The sequence below is a fragment of the Mustela putorius genome, unplaced genomic scaffold (genome assembly GCF_011764305.1).
Source record: "Mustela putorius furo isolate JIRA1106 unplaced genomic scaffold, ASM1176430v1.1 tig00000127_pilon_pilon_pilon, whole genome shotgun sequence".
Lineage (NCBI taxonomy): Eukaryota > Metazoa > Chordata > Mammalia > Carnivora > Mustelidae > Mustela > Mustela putorius.
This window is the reverse complement of record NW_025421288.1, coordinates 557,601-578,424: the sequence shown is the minus strand read 5'-3', so window position 1 is coordinate 578,424 and position 20,824 is coordinate 557,601. Positions and strand designations below refer to the sequence as shown.

Below are 20,824 nucleotides of genomic sequence, written 5' to 3'. Positions count from 1 at the left end.
GGAAGTTCATGATACTGACTTCTGTGTCCAGAAAGTTTGAGGAAAAATATGTAGTTATGTTTTTGGCATGGATGGGAGAAAGGAGAAAAAAAGGAGGAGAAGGAATAAAAAGTCCTAAAGACCATTCAAAAAAAGAATATATTCTTGTATATATTCCATTTTTCCACCAATTAGGACTGAAAACTTCACATTCCTCTTAATTGATTAAGCATATAGTCAAAGAAAATTTTTATGATCTTACATAACATTTCTTTCTCAACAAGAGGAAATTCAAGGAATCTTTATGACCCATTTAATTCCATTTGTAAAATTTGACTATGATTGTAAATCTATTCCAGAACATTATTCTGTACATGATGAAAGACCAATCACACAGAAAATTCATTAGAGAAATACTGAAGAGTTTTAGGGAACTTTGTGCCACTTCCAAATCTGTATCCAAAGATGTTGGAAGAGGGAGTATGTAATAGTCATGTTCAGCCAGACAAAACATCCAGGGCAATTGAGTGAATGTGGCTCAAACAGCTGTTATAAAGAGAGTTCCTTGGCCTCCTAAAAGGAAACACTCTATCTGCAACTCTGTGTGTTTGTACATTCATTTGACAGAAAGGAATCCTAGCTCAAAGAACACTGCTGGTACAGAAACAGTAAGGAAGACACTTTCCTATCTTATATAGAGCTGAATTTTAAAGAATATTATATTCCCATAGCTAAACAGATTCATGATAATGTCAAATACACAACAAAATCACTGTCACTGATGAAATTTGTTCCAAAAATAGTGACAGAAAGCCATCTGAAAGGTTTTAGAGCCAGGGATTGGAAGTCAATCGTAAGTCAACAGTCATAATAACATGTTGGTTTAATTCCGGTGTTTGTGACATACTGTCACTACAAATTATATAAATAAGAAAATTTTACTTCTTTATATTCCTTTTTATAACTGTCTCCAAAGTAGAGGTGAGTAGAAGGTATGTCTCCATCAATCCAAGAGGCTAGGACTAAAGAGAGATGGAAGATTTCAGTGTTGAATTTAAAATACTACTCAGAATTATTGTGATCTCTCCAGATGGACCATGTACTTATAACTGAAGCTGACTCCATGAGAAGGACACGCAATGTAACAGAATTCATACTACTGGGCCTGACCCAGAATCCAGGACTGAGGAAATTCTTCCTTGCTGTGTTTTTAATCACCTACTTGATCACAATGGCAGGTAACCTCCTCATCTCCATCACCATCTTCATCAGCCCAGCCCTGGGATCTCCCATGTACATTTTCCTGTCTTACTTGTCCATTATAGATGGTTTCTACTCTTCGTCCATAGTACCCATAATGATCTCTGACTTGCTCTCTGACAAGAACACCATATCCTTCAATGGCTGCATGACTCAGCTCTTTGCTGAACATTTCTTTGCTGGAGCAGAGATCATCCTATTAGCTGTCATGGCCTATGACCGCTATGTAGCCATCTGTAAGCCCTTGCATTACATGACCATCATGAGCCGACCTGTCTGTGTTTTCTTGCTGGGAATGGCTGGGATTTTAGGCTTTATTCATGGAGGGATCCAGGTTTTGTTCATGATCCAGTTACCATTCTGTGGCCCCAATATCATTGATCATTTCTTGTGTGATTTGATGCCTCTCCTGGAACTAGCCTGTACAGACACTCACACTTTAGGGCCCCTGATTGCTGCCAACAGCGGGTCACTATGTCTGCTCATTTTTTCTATGCTGGTTGCTTCTTACATTGTCATCCTGCACTCCCTAAAGACTAAAAGCTCTGAAGGGCGTCTCAAAGCCCTGTCTACCTGTACTTCTCATATCACTGTTGTCATCTTATTCTTTGTACCTTGTTCATTTCTGTATCTGAGACCCATGATCTCCTTCCCCGCTGACAAAGCTGTGGCTGTGTTTTACACCATAGTGACTCCCATGTTAAACCCTTTAATTTACACCCTCAGAAATGCAGAAGTGAAAAATGTCATGAAGAAACTCTGGGGGCAAATAATGAAAATTGGTGATAATGAAACTTGGGATTAGAGTATTTACATAAAAATATCTAGTGAAAATTTAGAGAGAATTATTCCCCTTCTTAGTTAATTAAATGTGGGACAGTCAATTATCCTGTCTGGTTCACTTTTCTTCGGAAGTATATGTATTGTGGACAGGATTAACATACCCATTAAGGCAAGGCAGGCATGGTGCCACAAGCCCACAATAATTCTAGGAGCACTGGAAGTGGTTAATTTCTTTTAAAATAAGAGGGAAAATGAATGTAATCCAAATCCAACTTGCAGTATAGTCATCTTTATACCAATGCTGTCATAAAATGTAATTTTAATATTTTTAATGGAGGAGAAGAACTCATGAGGACAAATAGCAAGTTGGCCACAGAAGTCATAATGTTTCCCTGATTGTGGGTATGAAACAGGGAAGCAGCAATATTCCTGAGCACTTTTTTACACACCACACCACAGCTAGAATGAGAGTGAAACTACATATACAAAAACATATAGAACACCAGGGAGTCTTCAAGAAGTACTTTTATCCAAATATACCTTTTCTTATCTTCCTATATTTTAGAGGTTTATATATGCTGCTGCACTACAGCAATAAAAACTCTTTACTTCCCACAAGCGCAAGAAAAGTACAATTTTACAGAAAGATATTTTTTTAATTACATCACCTCCATTTCCTGCAGTATACAATTGTCTACAGAAATAATAGAGCAGAATTGACTAATGCAGAAGAAATAGAAGTGATTGGGTCTCCTGGGTGGCTCAGTTGGTTGGACGACTGCCTTCAGCTCAGGTCATGATCCTGGAGTCCCAGGATCGAGTCCCACATCAGGCTCCCAGCTCCACGGGGAGTCTGCTTCTCTCTCTGACCTTCTCCTCGCTCATGCTCTCTCTCACTGTCTCTCTCTCAAATAAATAAATAAAAATATTTTTAAAAAAAAGAAAGAAATAGAAGTGATCAAGTCCATAGAGTTAAGGCAGAAAATATCTATATGTTAAAGAGATGTGTTTTAGACATGGACAAGGGCTGAGTCTGAACAGCTGGAAATGACCAGTGATGTAGGAACAAGTCTGTGTCACAAATGGAACAATGACCACAGATCTGGATTACAGAAAAGAATTCATAACATGTACATAATGAACTTCGAGGAGAGATTCAGAAACAGTCAAATGCTCTGAAGTCAGAGATTATGAGCTTTAGATCAAAGAGGCTTGATTTCTCATTTTCTCTCTGCATCAATTAACCTTTTGATGTAAGCATTTTGCTTCGTCTCTCTACTGATTTTTTTAATCTGTACAATGGAAATAACAGTGCATACTCTCTTAAGTTGTGGGAATTAAATGATTTAGATTGAAAAAATGAATCAGCTAAAAATGAGTGAAATTTCTCAGGCATGGTTACAGCCTTCAGATATGTCACCAGCACAGAAAGTAAGCCAGGGACAACACTTGCTGACAAGAAGAGCCCAGGAACACCACCACCAATGACCATTCACTAACCATGATCACAGGAGGACCAAACATCTGTGCCAGCCTCAGTTCACTTTAAAATAAGTCATAAAAGGCATCTGGATATGAGTAGGGACAGCAAAGAAGAGAGCTACTATCTCAGCAAGGAATCTAATGGGACCTGTGTGCAGATCTATGGACACTAAAATCTAGCCCCCCACCAACTCCCTAGTCTGGGATATAAATGCCCTTAAACATATCTGCAGTAACAAATGGGGGAGATGGCTGGAGCAACTGTGATGTGTCTGCAAAGAACTTATTTCAAAAGCTCTCACTTGTATTGGATCCCCTTCTGCTGCTCTCAAAGAGGAAAAGGGAGAGCAACTACAGTGCCAGAGACCAACAGACTAATCTCTGTACAGAGCTTGTTATTCCTGAGGAAGAGCTCAGAGACTTGTCTTCAGAGGGTGATTTCACAACCAGGAATTGAATATCATGTGATGCTGACATATCTCAGGTTCTCAGTATTTGAGATAAGGTTAGGTCTCATTCTTTATGAAATCCTTTTAAAAATAAATGTTTTGCCAAATAAACAAACAAACAGCATCTTAAGGGAAAAAAGTGTGGTTGGCAGTGGTAGTTGCAATAGGTGGTTGTGGAGGGAAGAGTGAAATAAATGAAATTAAAATGTCAAATTTTGTTATAAAATAAGTAAGCAAGGGGTTAAAAAGTATAGTATAATGAATATAATCAATAACATTATAATATTGTGTGACAAATGGGTGACTATACTTATCTTGGTGAGTACTGAATAATGTACAGAACTGTCAAATCACTATGCTGTACACCTGAAACTACCGTGACATTGTATGTTAAATACAGTCCAATATAACTTGTAAAAAATAGATGTTTTGCGATAGTTTCCTGAATGACCATCTTCTAAATATATGCAAGCAACACTGTATCTAAAATATCAAACTTATTTTTAAAGATCTAGTTGTAGTTCCCAAGAAAGATGGGATGAAAAGGATAATGTAAAAATAAGGATGATGGTGATCATGATGCTCACGATGACAGTGAGTTCTGGAGTACCTTCTCTGAACACTATACTGACCTACAAACTCATTTATATGTTTTAGAGGTGGTATTTTCTGTCCTTACTTCTTTCATTAATTTAAGCTTCAAACTGTGGAACTTACCTCTTTTTAAAATGTCCTTGACATACCACTAGAGGAGAAAAGTCATAAAAACCGAGCTTTTAAAGCAATCCCAAGTTGACCTCCCTCCACATCTGCTTTCCTTAAACACATTCATTCCACTTCCACATTTGGTAATTCAAAGAAGCAAGTGAAAGATCTTCCATATCTGGAAGTAGGCAAGAAGATTCTTGCCAACCTCTCATCTTATCAGTCAGATTTGCAACATATTTTATCCATTTGTGGCCACACAGAAGGTCTCTTATTCCACAATCTTTTTACTGTATGATTCATTGGAAGTGTTTCTCAGGTCATTGGGGAAATGACCACATGGTAAATATGGCCACAAAAACCCAAGTCAAACTATACCTGGAATGGTCTACCGTAAATGGAGTGATCAATCTGTAACCTCAATTCTTTTCTCCAAATTATCCAGTTGGGAATTTTTTTTTAAGATTTTATTTATCCATTCAACAAAGAGACACACAGAAAGAGAGAGGATAAGCAGGAGGAGCAGCAAGTAGAGGAAAAAGGAGAAGCAGGCTTCCTGATGAGCAGGGCACTGGACATGGAGTTCAATCCCAAGACCCTGGGATCATGACCTTAGCCAAAGGCAGAAACATAACAGACTGAGATACCCAGGCATCCCCAGCTGGTATATTTTAGGTATAACCTGATAATCAGCAAGAGGACAAGTTCCCTACTATGAAGAAAAGTCACCAGGATTTCTCTAGAGTCAGTCTTTCATCAGTGACATATGACACAGATGGTAAGAGTACTATCTATTGTTCCAAAGTGGTCTCTTGACAATAGCATGATTTTCTTCTGCTGTAGAATCATGATCCACTTACAGGGACTTCTACCTCTTTCTCTTTATTACAACTTTTGTCCCACAACACCTCCCCATCATCAGATTTCCCAGCTCAACCTTGTGCTATTTTTTTCACAGAGCTGATTATAAGAGGAGCTGTGTTAACACATCTTTGGACACACACCCAAGTAGATATCCTAAAATCTGTTAAGAAAAGAATCAAAGGAGAGAGGAGTCAAGATGGCAGAGAAGTAGCAGGCTGAGACTACTTCAGCTAGCCGGAGATCAGCTAGATAGCTTATCTAAAGATTGCAAACACCTGAAAATCCATCGGCAGATCGAAGAGAAGAAGAACAGCAATTCTGGAAACAGAAAAACAACCACTTTCTGAAAGGTAGGACCGGCAGAGAAGTGAATCCAAAGCGACGGGAAGATAGACCCGGGGGGGGGGGGGGGGGGGGCCAGCTCCCGGCAAGCGGCGGAGCAAAGGCGCACAAAATCAGGACTTTTAAAAGTCTGTTCCCCTGAGGGACATCGTTCCAGAGGCTAAACCAGAGCGAAGCCCACACGGGGTCAGCGTGGCCCCAGATCCCGCAGGGTCACAGAAGGATCGGGGGTGTCTGAGTGTCGCAGAGCATGCGGGTATTGGAACGGGAAAGCCGGCTACAGAGACAGAGCCGACAATAAGCTCACAGTTCAGTTTAACCTTGAACTGGTCGCAGGCTCGGTGAGCTTGGAGCGGGGCCAGAGGTCAGGCAGACGGGAGTGACTGGCGCTGTTCTCTGAGGGCGCACTAAGGAGTGGGGCCCTGGGCTCTCGGCTCCTCTGGGCCGGAGACCAGGAGGCCGCCATTTGTATTCCCGTCCTCCGGAACTCTATGGAAAGCGCTCAGGGAACAAAAGCTCCTGAAAGCAAACCTGAGCGGATTACTCACCCCTTACCCCTGGTAAGGGCGGTGCAATTCCGCCTGGGGCAAAGACACTTGAGAATCACTACAACAGGCCCCTCCCCCAGAAGATCAACAAGAAATCCAGCTGAGACCAAGTTCACCTACCAAGGAGTGCGGTTTCAATACCAAGGAGAGCAGCAGAATTCCAGAGGAGGAGAAAGCAAAGCACGGAACTCATGGCTTTTTCCCTGTGATTTTTTTTAGTCTTGCAGTTAATTTAATTATTTTCTTTTCATTTTTTGTTTTTTTTCTCGCCTTCTGGTAAAATTTTTTTTTTAACTTTTACCTTTTTATTTTTTAACGTTTTTTAACCAGTTTATCTAATATATATATTTTTTCTTTTTTTATTTTTCTTATTTGTTTTCTTTTTTTTTTTAATTCTTTTTTTTTCGTTTTTCTTTCTTCCTTTTTGAACCTCTTTTTATCCCCTTTCTCCCCCCTCACGATTTGGGATCTCTTCTAATTTGGTTAAAGCATATTTTCCTGGGGTTGTTGCCACCCTTTTAGTATTTTCCTTGCTCCTTCATATACTCTTATCTGAACAAAATGACAAGAAGGAAAAATTCAACACAAAAAAAAGAACAAGAGGCAGTACTGAAGGCTAGGGACCTAATCAATACAGACATTGGTAATATGTCAGATCTAGAGTTCAGAATGACAATTCTCAAGGTTCTATCCGGGCTCGGAAAAGGCATGGAAGATATTAGAGAAACCATCTCGAGAGATATAAAAGCCCTTTCTGGAGAAATAAAAGAACTAAAATCTAACCAAGTTGAAATCAAAAAGCTATTAATGAGGTGCAATAAAAAATGGAGGCTCTCACTGCTAGGATAAATGAGGCAGAAGAAAGAATTAGTGATATAGAAGACCAAATGACAGAGAATAAAGAAGCTGAGCAAAAGAGGGACAAACAGCTACTGGACCACGAGGGGAGAATTCGAGAGATAAGTGACACCATAAGACGAAACAACATTAGAATAATTGGGATTCCAGAAGAAGAAGAAAGAGAGAGGGGAGCAGAAGGTATACTGGAGAGAATTATTAGGGAGAATTTCCCCAATATGGCAAAGGGAACGAGCATCAAAATTCAGGAGGTTCAGAGAATGCACCTCAAAATCAATAAGAATAGGCCCACACCCCGTCACCTAATAGTAAAATTTACAAGTCTCAGTGACAAAGAGAAAATCCTGAAAGCAGCCCGGGAAAAGAAGTCTGTAACATACAATGGTAAAAATATTAGATTGGCAGCTGACTTATCCACAGAGTCCTGGCAGGCCAGAAAGAGCTGGCATGATATTTTCAGAGCACTAAACAAGAAAAACATGCAGCCAAGAATACTATATCCAGCTAGGCTATCATTGAAAATAGAAGGAGAGATTAAAAGCTTCCAGGACAAACAAAAACTGAAAGAATTTGCAAACACCAAACCAGCTCTACAGGAAATATTGAAAGGGGTCCTCTAAGCAAAGAGAGAGCCTACAAGTGGTAGATCAGAAAGGAACAGAGACCATATACAGTAACAGTCACCTTACAGGCAATACAATGGCACTAAATTCATATCTCTCAATAGTTACCCTGAATGTTAATGGGCTAAATGCCCCTGTCAAAAGACTCCGGGTATCAGAATGGATAAAAAAACAAAACCCATCTATATGTTGCCTCCGAGAAACTCATTTTAAGCCTGAAGACACCTCCAGATTTAAAGTGAGGGTGTGGAAAAGAATTTACCATCCTAATGGACATCAGAAGAAAGCAGGAGTGGCAATCCTTATATCAGATCAATTAGATTTTAAGCCAAAGACTATAATAAGAGATGAGGAAGGATACTATATCATAATCAAAGGGTCTGTCCAACAAGAAGATCTAACAATTTTAAATATCTATGCCAACTATATAAACCAATTAATAACAAAATCAAAGAAACACATCAACAATAATACAATAATAGTAGGGGACTTTAACACTCCCCTCACTGAAATGGACAGATCATCCAAGCAAAAGATCAGCAAGGAAATAAAGGCCTTAAACGACACACTGGACCAGATGGACATCACAGATATATTCAGAACATTTCATCCCAAAGCAACAGAATACACATTCTTCTCTAGTGCACATGGAACATTCTCCAGAATAGATCACATCCTCGGTCCTAAATCAGGACTCAACCGGTATCAAAAGATTGGGATCATTCCCTGCATATTTTCAGGCCACAATGCTCTAAAGCTAGAACTCAACCACAAAAGGAAGTTTGAAAAGAACCCAAATACATGGAGACTAAACAGCATCCTTCTAAAGAATGAATGGGTCAACCGGGAAATTAAAGAAGAATTGAAAAAAATCATGGAAACAAATGATAATGAAAATACAATGGTTCAAAATCTGCGGGAAGCAACAAAGGCAGTCCTGAGAGGAAAATATATAGCGGTACAAGCCTTTCTCAAGAAACAAGAAAGGTCTCAGGTACACAACCTAACCCTACACCTAAAGGAGCTGGAGAAAGAACAAGAAAGAAACCCTAAGCCCAGCAGGCAAGGAGAAATCATAAAGATCAGAGCAGAAATCAATGAAATAGAAACCAAAAAAATAATAGAACAAATCAATGAAACTAGGAGCTGGTTCTTTGAAAGAATTAATAAAATTGATAAAACCCTGGCCCGACTTATCAAAAAGAAAAGAGAAAGGACCCAAATAAATAAAATCATGAACGAAAGAGGAGAGATCACAACTAACTCCAAAGAAATACAAAGTATTATAAGAACATACTATGAGCAACTTTACACCAATAAATTTGACGATCTGGAAGAAATGGATGCATTCCTAGAAACATATAAACTACCACAACTGAACCAGGAAGAAATAGAAAGCCTGAACAGACCCATAACCAGTAAGGAGATTGAAACAGTCATTAAAAATCTCCAAACAAACAAAAGCCCAGGGCCAGACGGCTTCCCGGGGGAATTCTACCGAACATTTAAAGAAGAACTAATTCCTATTCTCCTGAAACTGTTCCAAAAAAATAGAAATGGAAGGAAAACTTCCAAACTCATTTTATGAGGCCAGCATCACCTTGATCCCAAAACCAGACAAGGATCCCATGAAAAAAGAGAGCTATAGACCAATATCCTTGATGAACACAGATGCGAAAATACTCAACAAAATACTAGCCAATAGGATTCAACAGTACATTAAAAGGATTATTCAGCACGACCAAGTGGGATTTATTCCAGGGCTGCAAGGTTGGTTCAACATCTGCAAATCAGTCAATGTGATACAACACATCAATAAAAGAAAGAACAAGAACCATATGATACTCTCAATAGATGCTGAAAAAGCATTTGACAAAGTACAGCATCCCTTCCCGATCAAAACTCTTCAAAGAGTAGGGATAGAGGGCACATACCTCAATATCATCAAAGCCATCTATGAAAAACCCACCGCAAATATCATTCTCAATGGAGAAAAACTGAAAGCTTTTCCGCTAAGGTCAGGAACACGGCAGAGATGTCCATTATCACCACTGCTATTCAACATAGTACTAGAGGTCCTAGCCTCAGCAATCAGACAACAAAAGGAAATTAAAGGCATCCAAATCAGCAAAGAAGAAGTCAAATTATCACTCTTCGCAGATGATATGATACTATATTTGGAAAACCCAAAAGACTCCACTCCAAAACTGCTAGAACTTATACAGGAATTCAGTAAAGTGTCAGGATATAAAATCAATGCACAGAAATCAGTTGCATTTCTCTACACCAACAGCAAGACAGAAGAAAGAGAAATTAAGGAGTCAATCCCATTTACAATTGCATCCAAAACCATAAAATACCTAGGAATAAACCTAACCAAAGAGGCACAGAATCTATACTCAGAAAACTATAAAGTACTCATGAAAGAAATTGAGGAAGACACAAAGAAATGGAAAAATGTTCCATGCTCCTGGATTGGAAGAATAAATATTGTGAAAATGTCTATGCTACCTAAAGCAATCTACACATTTAATGCAATTCCTATCAAAGTACCATCCATCTTTTTCAAAGAAATGGAACAAATAATTCTAAAATTTATATGGAACCAGAAAAGACCTCGAATAGCCAAAGGGATATTAAAAAAGAAAGCCAACGTTGGTGGCATCACAATTCCAGACTTCAAGCTCTATTACAAAGCTGTCATCATCAAGACAGCATGGTACTGGCACAAAAACAGACACATAGATCAATGGAACAGAATAGAGAGCCCAGAAATAGATCCTCAACTCTACAGTCAACTAATCTTTGACAAAGCAGGAAAGAATGTCCAATGGAAAAAAGACAGCCTCTTCAATAAATGGTGCTGGGAAAATTGGACAGCCACATGCATAAAAATGAAATTGGACCATTTCCATACACCACACACAAAAATAGACTCAAAATGGATGAAGGACCTCAATGTGCGAAAGGAATCCATCAAAATCCTTGAGGAGAACACAGGCAGCAACCTCTTCGACCTCAGCCGCAGCAACATCTTCCTAGGAACAACGCCAAAGGCAAGGGAAGCAAGGGAAAAAATGAACTACTGGGATTTCATCAAGATCAAAAGCTTTTGCACAGCAAAGGAAACAGTTAACAAAATCAAAAGACAACTGACAGAATGGGAGAAGATATTTGCAAACGACATATCAGATAAAGGACTAGTGACCAGAATCTATAAAGAACTTAGCAAACTCAACACCCAAAGAACAAATAATCCAATCAAGAAATGGGCAGAGGACATGAACAGACATTTCTGCAAAGAAGACATCCAGATGGCCAACAGACACATGAAAAAGTGCTCCATATCACTCGGCATCAGGGAAATACAAATCAAAACCAAGATGAGATATCATCTCACACCAGTCAGAATGGCTAAAATCAACAAGTCAGGAAATGACAGATGCTGGCGAGGATGCGGAGAAAGGGGAACCCTCCTACACTGTTGGTGGGAATGCAAGCTGGTGCAGCCACTCTGGAAAACAGCATGGAGGTTCCTCAAAATGTTGAAAATAGAACTGCCCTATGACCCAGCAATTGCACTATTGGGTATTTACCCTAAAGATACAAACGTAGTGGTCCAAAGGGGCACATGCACCCGAATGTTTATAGCAGTAATGTCCACAATAGCCAAACTATGGAAAGAACCTAGATGTCCATCAACAGATGAATGGATCAAGAAGATGTGGTATATATACACAATGGAATACTATGCAGCCATCAAAAGAAATGAAATCTTGCCATTTGCGACAACATGGATGGAACTAGAGCGTATCATGCTTAGTGAAATAAGTCAAGCAGAGAAAGACAACTATCATATGATCTCCCTGATATGAGGAAGTTGTGATGCAACATGGGGGCTTAAGTGGGTAGGAGAAGAATAAATGAAACAAGATGGGATTGGGAGGGAGACAAACCATAAGTGACTCTTAATCTCACAAAACAAACTGAGGGTTGCTGGGGGGAGGGGGTTTGGGGGAAAGGGGTGGGATTATGGACATTGGGGAGGGTATGTGCTTTGGTGAGTGCTGTGAAGTGTGTAAACCTGTACCCCTGGGGATAAAAATATATGTTAAAAAAAAAAAAAGAAAAGAATCAAAGGACTGACCTTGATGCTTGGTAATGGTGCTACATTTGCAGTCAAGAGGACCTTAGGATCCACCCTAAAATATCTTGGGAATACATATTTTCAAATTTGACTCCAAGGATCTTGTGTCTTGGGCGTCAATATTACCTTCCCTCAGGACATATAAGCTTATACAAATAATGATGATCTATATCAGGCAACACAAAGGAAACATGTTGCAAAATGGTGAAGATATAAAATTGTGGAATTGCATCATTTCTCTCTCATGTTATCCTACTAAACATAAAAATACTTCTAGTGTACAGAGCAACTGCAAAGATTGTACAATTTTTCATATTTGAAAGGACTCACAAAAAATCCAAAAGCATAATCACATAAATTTTTTTTTAAGAGCATCGATACTGTGAACTGAGAAACCGAGTACAGGCACACACTGAAGATGGACAAGATGTCCAAACAACTTCTCAGGGGTCTTTGTTCACACAGACAAACAAGTTTCATCTCCAGTCGAACCACCAAGAACAGCATGAGATTAAGTCTGGGCTTCAGGAAACTACAGGGACCAAGTTTGCTATGAGGTATTTATGTCCTGTTAGTCAAGTCAGTTATGCCAAGTAGAAGTCATCAGGCATTTAATTCATTTTAAGAAAATGATTCTTCGGGTAATCAGCAGAGTTTGGAACTTTAAAAAACACATCAGAAATTCCACAGGTCTTATCCTAGCCAAGGGTCAAAGCCCTATATAACCAGAAATAAGACTTTCATGCTCAGTGAGAAAATAACACTTTCCTTTTTTTACTATTATTATTATTTTCAGTTAGCCAGCATATAGTACATCATAAGTTTTTGTTGTAGTGTTCAATGCTTCATTAGTTGTGTAAAACTCTTTCTTACACAGTCCACCCTCTGACCCTTGCTCAAGACTAAATCACACATAATCACTCCTTCTCGTGTGTATTTTGCACCACTTACAGAACAGGGAGAAAAATAGACCAAGTGCAAAGTGCTAATCTCATCTATCATCAAATGAGAGATGGGTTTTGTTTAAAGAAGGATTTCAGCTAACCAAATATTCCACCACAAACTTATTCACAAACAAGCACAATGTCAAAGTTGGATAACAACTTTATCTCCTCCCACTACTGAAATTAAAATTTTATAAAAAGAATTAATATATTGATTCAGTGTAATACTTAATTGTTAACCAATTCTAATTCATCCCCTAAGCAACCATATTTCATTGTATGGCCATCATGGGAGATGTTACTTCAATTTCATAATACATTTGATCATCAATATCAGTATTATAGAATTTGTTGAAATCAAATTAACACTACCAGTTAAACAAGTAATAAACCAAATAAGAGTTACATTATTATTTATTGAATGGCACCCTTTCTAGCAATTGCTTCCTGCTATTGAATTTTCACTTGACCCTATATTTCATATAACCCTGGGCTTCACACATCCTCCAGTCATCCATGTTGCCTGTTACACACTTAATTGCTAGTCCATTGACTATTGCCCAGACCTAAGAAAAGCCATACTTTATCATTATAGTTATAATCCAGCTCTTCTGTTACCATAAGAAATACCACTCTTAAAACACTGAGCGGATTTATCATTTCCTCTTCAATTAATAGGCTTCTATGCAGCTACTTTCTAGGCTGAATGATGGCTCTTCACACTGAAGCTACCATTTACACACCAAACTGATTAGGCATTTCCAAAAGCTGTTCATAGGGAAGGACCCATTCAGCTGTGAGGGTAGATAATAAGACCTTAAGAAGATCTAAGGTGGGGCTCAAAGGCAAGGCAGACATTTGTTCATGTGTGCAATGGGTTCCTTCTTTCACAAATTCTATACTTACATTTTTATTTAATAAAGAAACATTCTGCTCATTTCCCTCCTTACCAGAATGATTATCTGATATAACCTAGGACTTATTTCAATCTCAAAATAATGTTACATACTTAAGCAGAAATAAAAGGAGTTTCAAATTAAGTCCAATAACAAGCTAACAATCATCTCATAAACTGGGTGCTCTCCCTGGCTTTTGAGGTAACTTTCCAGTTCAAAAGCCCACTAACGCACCTCTGGGTGGCAAATCCAGCATCCATGACAGAAGTCATTACTCAATAAACAGAAATTTTTCTCATGATTCTCTTTTTAGGAACAGAGAAGCATCACCCTGAAGAAAACCCACACTTTTTCTCTTGTCTCATTGGCCAAAATTATGTCAGATTCCTATCCTTAAATTGGTCCCTGAAAAGAGGAGAGCATTATCATAATTGCTTTAGACTACTCCAAAGTGGAGTCACACTTTCCCCCAAACACCTGGCCACCTAATACCTGGAGAAATGCAGCTTCCTTAGAAACAAAGAAGCTAGGAAATGATCACTCTGTGGGCAACAGTGCCTTCCACACCTATTGTGCCTCCACTGACTGCTCTCCCTACATCTGCAATCAATCTCTCTTTCTCTGCCCTTCCCTCTTAGTTCTATCCCACCAGAATTTCAACATGATCAAGTTTCTTCCATCCCTAAAAATACTCACCCTCAAGCTGATGTCCCACTCAGTGACTAATTTCATTCTTGTAACAATTCTATGAAATAATATTGTCTCTATTTTGTAGAAAAGGAAACAGACATGGGGAAGGTGAGTAACTTAGATGAGATCACACAGTTTAGCCAAGATTCAATAAATACTACCCAATAGTATCACAGTAGTAGAAAATGCAAAAATTTCTCTCAAATATTTCAGGAAAATTCTCTCCCAAAAAATGCAATAACACAATCATTGGATGATTTTTATATGCAGTCTTTCAGTATTCTTCCCAATAACACCAGTGTTTCTAAATTTCATTTCTTTTTCAGTGTTCCACAATTCATTTTTTATGCACCACACCTAGTGCTCCATACAATATGTGCCATCTTTAATACTCACCACCAGGCTCACCTAACACCCCACCAAAAACTACCATTTGTTTCTCAGATTCCACAGTCTCTCATGTTTCTTCTCCCTCTCTTATGCCCCCAATTCACTTTTCCTTTCCTTCTCCTAAAGACCTCTATTATTCATCATGTTCCACAAGTAAGTGAAACTGTATGATAATTGACTGTCTCTGCTTGACTTATTTCACTCAGCATAATCTCTTCCAGTCCCATCCATGTTGATGCAAAAGTTGGGTATGCATCCTGTCTGATGGAGCCATAATATTCCATTGTACATATGGCCCATATCTTCTTTATCCATTCAACTACTGAAGGGCATCTTGGCTCCTTCCACAGTTTCGTGATCGTGGCTATGGCTGATCGGAACATTGGGGTAGAGATGGCCCTTCATTTCACTACATCTGCATCTTTGGGTAAATACCCAGTAGTTCAATTGCAGGGTCAGATGATAACTCTATTTTTAAATTCTTAAGACATGTCCACACTGTTTTCCAAAGTGGCTGCAACAACTTGCATTCCCAACACCAGTGTAAGATGGTTCCCCTTTCCCTAAATCTGCTCCAACACTTGTTTTCTGTCTTGTTAATTTTGGCCATGCTAACTGGTATAAGGTGTTATCTCAATGTGGTTTTGATTTATCCCTGGGATGTAAGGGTGGTTCAACATTCGCAATCAATCGATGTGATAGAACAAATCAATAAGAGAAGAGAGAAGAACCACAAAAGACTCCACCCCCAAATGACTAGAACTCATATAGCAATTGGATAATATGGCAGGATATAAAATCAATGCACAAAAATCGGTTGCTTTCTTACACACTAACAATGAAAATATAGAAAGGGAAATTAAAGAATTGATTCTATTTACTACAGCACCAAGAACAAAAACACCAATTTATTTAGGGCTCTTTTTCAAGCTATCATACATGAACTGGTATACACAGAATCTTGTTAATAGAAGAACTCACTATCAGACCCAGTCTCATGGTTTGATGTGTTATTTCTCTGGGAACCCATGCAACATCCCATGCACAAAGAGATATCCCTACTCCTCAGTCTGAACATCTGCTTGGTCTTCCTTCTCCTCTGCAGGGATCAGGAAATTTCCAGAAACCAAACTTCCAAGATTATGCCTAGGCAGATCTCCCAGATTGGAGCCAAATGTAAGAAAGGAAGATAAAACCTGTCCTCCTTTCTCTGTGGTTTTCCTCATTGTCACAGCTGCACGTAGGTTCTGTCTGAGGAGTGTGTCCTGCCTGCCCCTGCTGGGAGAACTAGAGACTCTACAAATCCCCCAGGGTCTGAATCAGCAACCCCTCACCCAGCATATCATTCCTAGTGCCTGAGACACATCACAGAACCAGAGTCTAACTGCTACCACAGCTTAATTGTTAGAGCTCAGGCTTATAAATCCAAAGATTTAAATCCAAAACTACCAATATTAGCTTCTCTGGTCTTGACCAAATGATGCTCACAGTGAACATTGACTTCTTTAGACATAAAAAAGAATTAGCAATACCTTCCTCATGGGATTATATGAGAATTATATGAAATACCATACTTAGCAGGATGATATAAATTTATTATTTGTCACTTCCCATTGTGTTTACATTTCCTTTATTCCTACAACCTTCTCAGGGACGCCCAACTTCACTGTCAGCATTTTGGTGATGACAAGATCAAATATTCATAGAAAGATTGTTAGAATAATAATGACTTATGAATCAGTATTTGATAGCTTAAAATGTTCTTCTCTCCTTTCTGTATGTATACAGATTCTAGCAATGAAAAGAGTAAATTTATTATCTATTTATTCATACGTGTATATATAGATATCACATGTTTGTATGTACATATGTGTGATGGTGTGTGTGTGTGTGTGTATATATATATATATATATATATAGAGAGAGAGAGAGAGAGAGAGAGAAATTCCTGTCAGAAACCCATAATGTTCACACCATGAGCTTTGAGGAAGGCAGCAGTGAGCTTTAGTTCTATGCTAAGCACCATTCCAGCACTTCACACGTTTACCTCCCAGAACCCCTACAGCAGTACCATGATCAGTACCATTATCACTCCTTTTCTATAGATGTGGGAACTCAGGTATAAGGAAGCTGAGGAACTTGTCCAAAGTCACACAAGTAGCAAAGAGAAGAGCCAGCAAAACTCACTCTCTTCAGCATGATTCAGATTTCTATTATCAAGAGTGCTTTCTCCAGCCTGCATGTGTCTATCCTTGGGGCATCCGCATTAGAATAGCAGGTTTTTACTGGCTTAAATGTTTTCCTGTGTTATCTTGCTCAATCCCCTCTAGAGCTCTGTGAGCAGGCTATTATAAAGGCTATTTGATAGACTCTGACTGGCTCTGGCACCCATACCTCCCTGACTAGAACATTCTGTTCCTTACACCTCAGACCCTGAGATCACCTCTTAACACAGTCAATAGAGGGGCTGGCTAGCCCAGTCCAGCTGGCTCTCCCCAACACCCTTGGTCACAGATGTCATGGCCACAAGAGAGAAATGATAAATTGGACTGCCTAACATTTTGTTGAAGCTTCTAATTCTAATCCTCAGGAGGTGAGAGGTCAGAGCCTCCCTCCCTCCTTGGACTTGGAACAAACACCCATTTAAATTCTTCCCTGAGGGGGGACAAGATAGCGGGGAAGTAGAAGGAGGCACCTTTTCAACCTGTACCCTAAAGTTAGCTGATTACCTACCAAAGAACTCTGATCACCCATAAAATCAGCCTGAGATCAGAATTATACACCTCCGGATCTCTACAGAGGCAGAAGATGCCAGTGGGCAGGTAAAGCGGTGTGGGACCAGCGGACTGATATGGGAAGATAAACAAAAGGGGGAGGGAGCCACCAGAGGCGACCGGTTGGATAGTAATACCCCCAATACGAGCGAGAGTGCCCTGCATCTGGGGACCAGCATTAACTTGGAGACTGGTTGAAAGCACTCCAAAAGAGCAAAGGATAGCGGTGGGGGGGAGGGGGGGGGATTGTGGGAATCAGGGTGGCTAGGGACAGGGGCTTAAGTCCCTGGTCCCAGGACAGCCTCCCCTGGCGCTGAGCCAGAGAGAGTGCGGTGGAGAAACTAGGTCTTCGTCCCTAAGCTGCCAGCATGCCCGAGAACACGTGGGGTCCGGCTCCTGTGAGAGGATGGGAGCCACACCAGATGGCAGAACGCGCAAGCCCTGCTATAGAGCCTGAGATGCACGTGCCCCTGAGACAGGTACAAAGGCCCAGCTGGAGCTGTTTGATACACGCCATTGTTTCAGAGCCTAAGACGCATGCACTAAACTCTCCACACAGAGAGGTGCACAAAGGCCCAGCCTGGTGTTTTCAGACCTGCACCCTGTTCTCAGAGCCTGAGACCCGCGTGTGACCCACAGGCTCCCGTGAAAGAGGTGCACGCAAGCCGGGCGCTCTTAGACCCAGAAAGACCAGGCACTCCCAGCCCAGGCCAGCAGGAAAATCTTAGTGTGAGATTGCTGCTTAGAACCTCTCTGGTGGTCTGGAGCTGCCCAGACAGCCACAGGTGCCATGGCTTTGAGTACAAGCAAAAGATCCTGCGTCCCCATGGACCGCGACTCGGAACCTGCTCTGCCAGCAGCCAAGGGGGAACTTTTTTGGGCTCTGCAGCCAGACTGAGGCTTCTTTCTGAGAGGGAGGTCAGGGCGCAGTTTGTTTTCCTCTAAAACTACAAAAACCATCAAAAGCAGTCAAGGTGAGAAAAAAAAGTGAACAAACATAAAAACCGCCAGAGAACAAACGCCTGGAAAAAACCAGTTTCCTCAGAGACCACCCACTTGAGGGGGGCTGGAGGACTTAACTCAGGGAACATCTTGACTGAAACCCCATGTGGCAGTCCCCTCCCCCAGAAAACAAACCAAGAAAGGAAAAAAAAAAAAAAAAAGGATGACAAGAGAACAACCACCACTACTTCATAGGAAAACTTTTATTTTTCACTCATTCCCACTATTCTGGTTTTTTTTTTTTATACATAGATAATTTTTTTAACCTATTTACCATCACAGTGAGCAGTCCAGTACGTCAAATTCCATAATAACCTTCTAACCTGAAATTTTTGATACATACACCTATGTTTTTCTTTTACATTTCTAGTTTTTTAATTTCTTTTTTTATTTTAGTTTAGTTTAGTCTAGCTTATTCCTTTTTATTTTTATTTTCCAATATTCATATAGAGTTAAACTTCAAAGTAATCCCCTTTCCCCAATCAATACTACCCCTAGAGGTAAACCAATTTTTAATCCCCCTTTATCTTAGGAAAGTTGAGTATTTAACAAAGATATCAAGATACATCCAGCAAGAATCAAAACAAACTTCCTTGCCCACACTGAAAATTTATAACCACTCTTACAACTTTTTCTTCCACCACTATTTCTGTGTGTTTGTGTTTGTACTGATAGTATATAAACCTTACACTTGGGGTTCTTTTTGAACAGGTTCTTCCTTTATTTGCATATATATTTTTTTCTCTTGTCATATACTTTTATCAGTCTTTTTGTTTGTCTCTTTTTGTTTATCTACATCATAAATCTTACATTGGGGCCCATTTGGGCTGAACCTTCTCTTTCATCTTCCCTTTCTTTCCTGTCTTTCTCTCTCTCTCTTTTTCTTTTTCTTTTCTTTTGTCTCTCGTTTGGGTGGGGAATCTTGATTGCTCAGAAGTGTTCCAGGGTGCACCTTGACTGCACCACAGTTGATACATCCAGCTACATCTGTTCAGTCATCTCTCACCAAAATGACTACGAGGAGGAATGCCAAAAGAAGGAAAATATAGAGGATGGACCTTCTGCAACAGAGCTAATGGCTATCAACATAGACAATATGTCGGAAAGAGAATTCAGGCTAACAATTATCCAGGCAAAACCTACGTTGGAAAAAGCCATGGATGACCAAACGGAATTGATTAGGGCCCAGCTGAAAGCGACCAGAGATGATGTTCACAATGTTAGGGCTGAGCTAAAAGCTACCAGGGCTGAGGTTCACAATGCTCTCAATGAGTTCCAAACTAACCTAAATTCTCTCAAAGCTAGAGTACCTTAGACAGAAGAAAGAATTAGTGATCTGGAAGACAAACAGATAGAAAGAAAGGATCAGGAGGAAGCCTGGAACAAACAGCTTAGAAACCACAAAAACAGAATCAGGGAAATAAATGATACCATTAAACGTTCCAAAGTCAGAATTATTGGAATCCCTGACGGGGAGGAGAAAGAAAGAAGTCTAGAAGATATAGTGAAACAAGTTCTTCATGAAAATTTTCCCAATCTCACGAATGGAACCAGCGTTCATGTACTAGAGGCTGAACGGTCTCCACCCAAGATTATACATTCCAAAAAACCATCAAGGCACCTTATAGTAAAATTGACGAATCATAACTGTAGGTATAATCTCTTGAAAGTCGCTAGGACAAAGAGGCTCCTTACTTACAGAGGAAAGCCCATTAGAATAACATCAGACCTGTCCACAGAGACCTGGCAAGCCAGAAAGGGCTGGCAAGATATATTCAGGGCACTAAATGAGGAGGACATGCAGCCAAGAATACTTTATCCAGCAAGACTGACATTCAAAATGGATGGAGAGATAAGGAGTTTCCAAGACCGGAAACGCTTAAAAGACTATGCAACCACCAAGCCAACACTGCAGGAAATATTAGGGGGGTTCTATAAAAGAGGAAAAATCCTAAGAATAGCATTGAACAGAAATATAGAGACAATCTACAGAAAGAAAGACTGCAAAGGTAAGACGATGTCAGTAAAAACGTTTCTATCAATAATCACACTCAATGCAAATGGGCTAAATGTGCCTATAAAATGACA

The 20,824-nt window shown here is 39.7% G+C and overlaps 1 protein-coding gene across 1 annotated transcript; it reads left to right on the top strand.

Annotated features, from left to right (window-relative positions):
- The first annotated feature begins 1,102 nt into the window (after positions 1 to 1,102).
- LOC101679699 (olfactory receptor 4C45-like) lies at positions 1,103 to 2,044 on the top strand. Its single transcript, XM_004763222.2, has one exon. The coding sequence runs from the start codon at positions 1,103 to 1,105 to the stop codon at positions 2,042 to 2,044; it is 942 nt and encodes a 313-aa protein (XP_004763279.2).
- The last annotated feature ends 18,780 nt before the right edge of the window (positions 2,045 to 20,824 follow it).

Excerpts from the sequence above, each read along its gene's own strand:
- LOC101679699 (XM_004763222.2), top strand. The coding sequence starts at position 1,103 with ATGAGAAGGACACGCAATGTAACAGAATTCATACTACTGGGCCTGACC.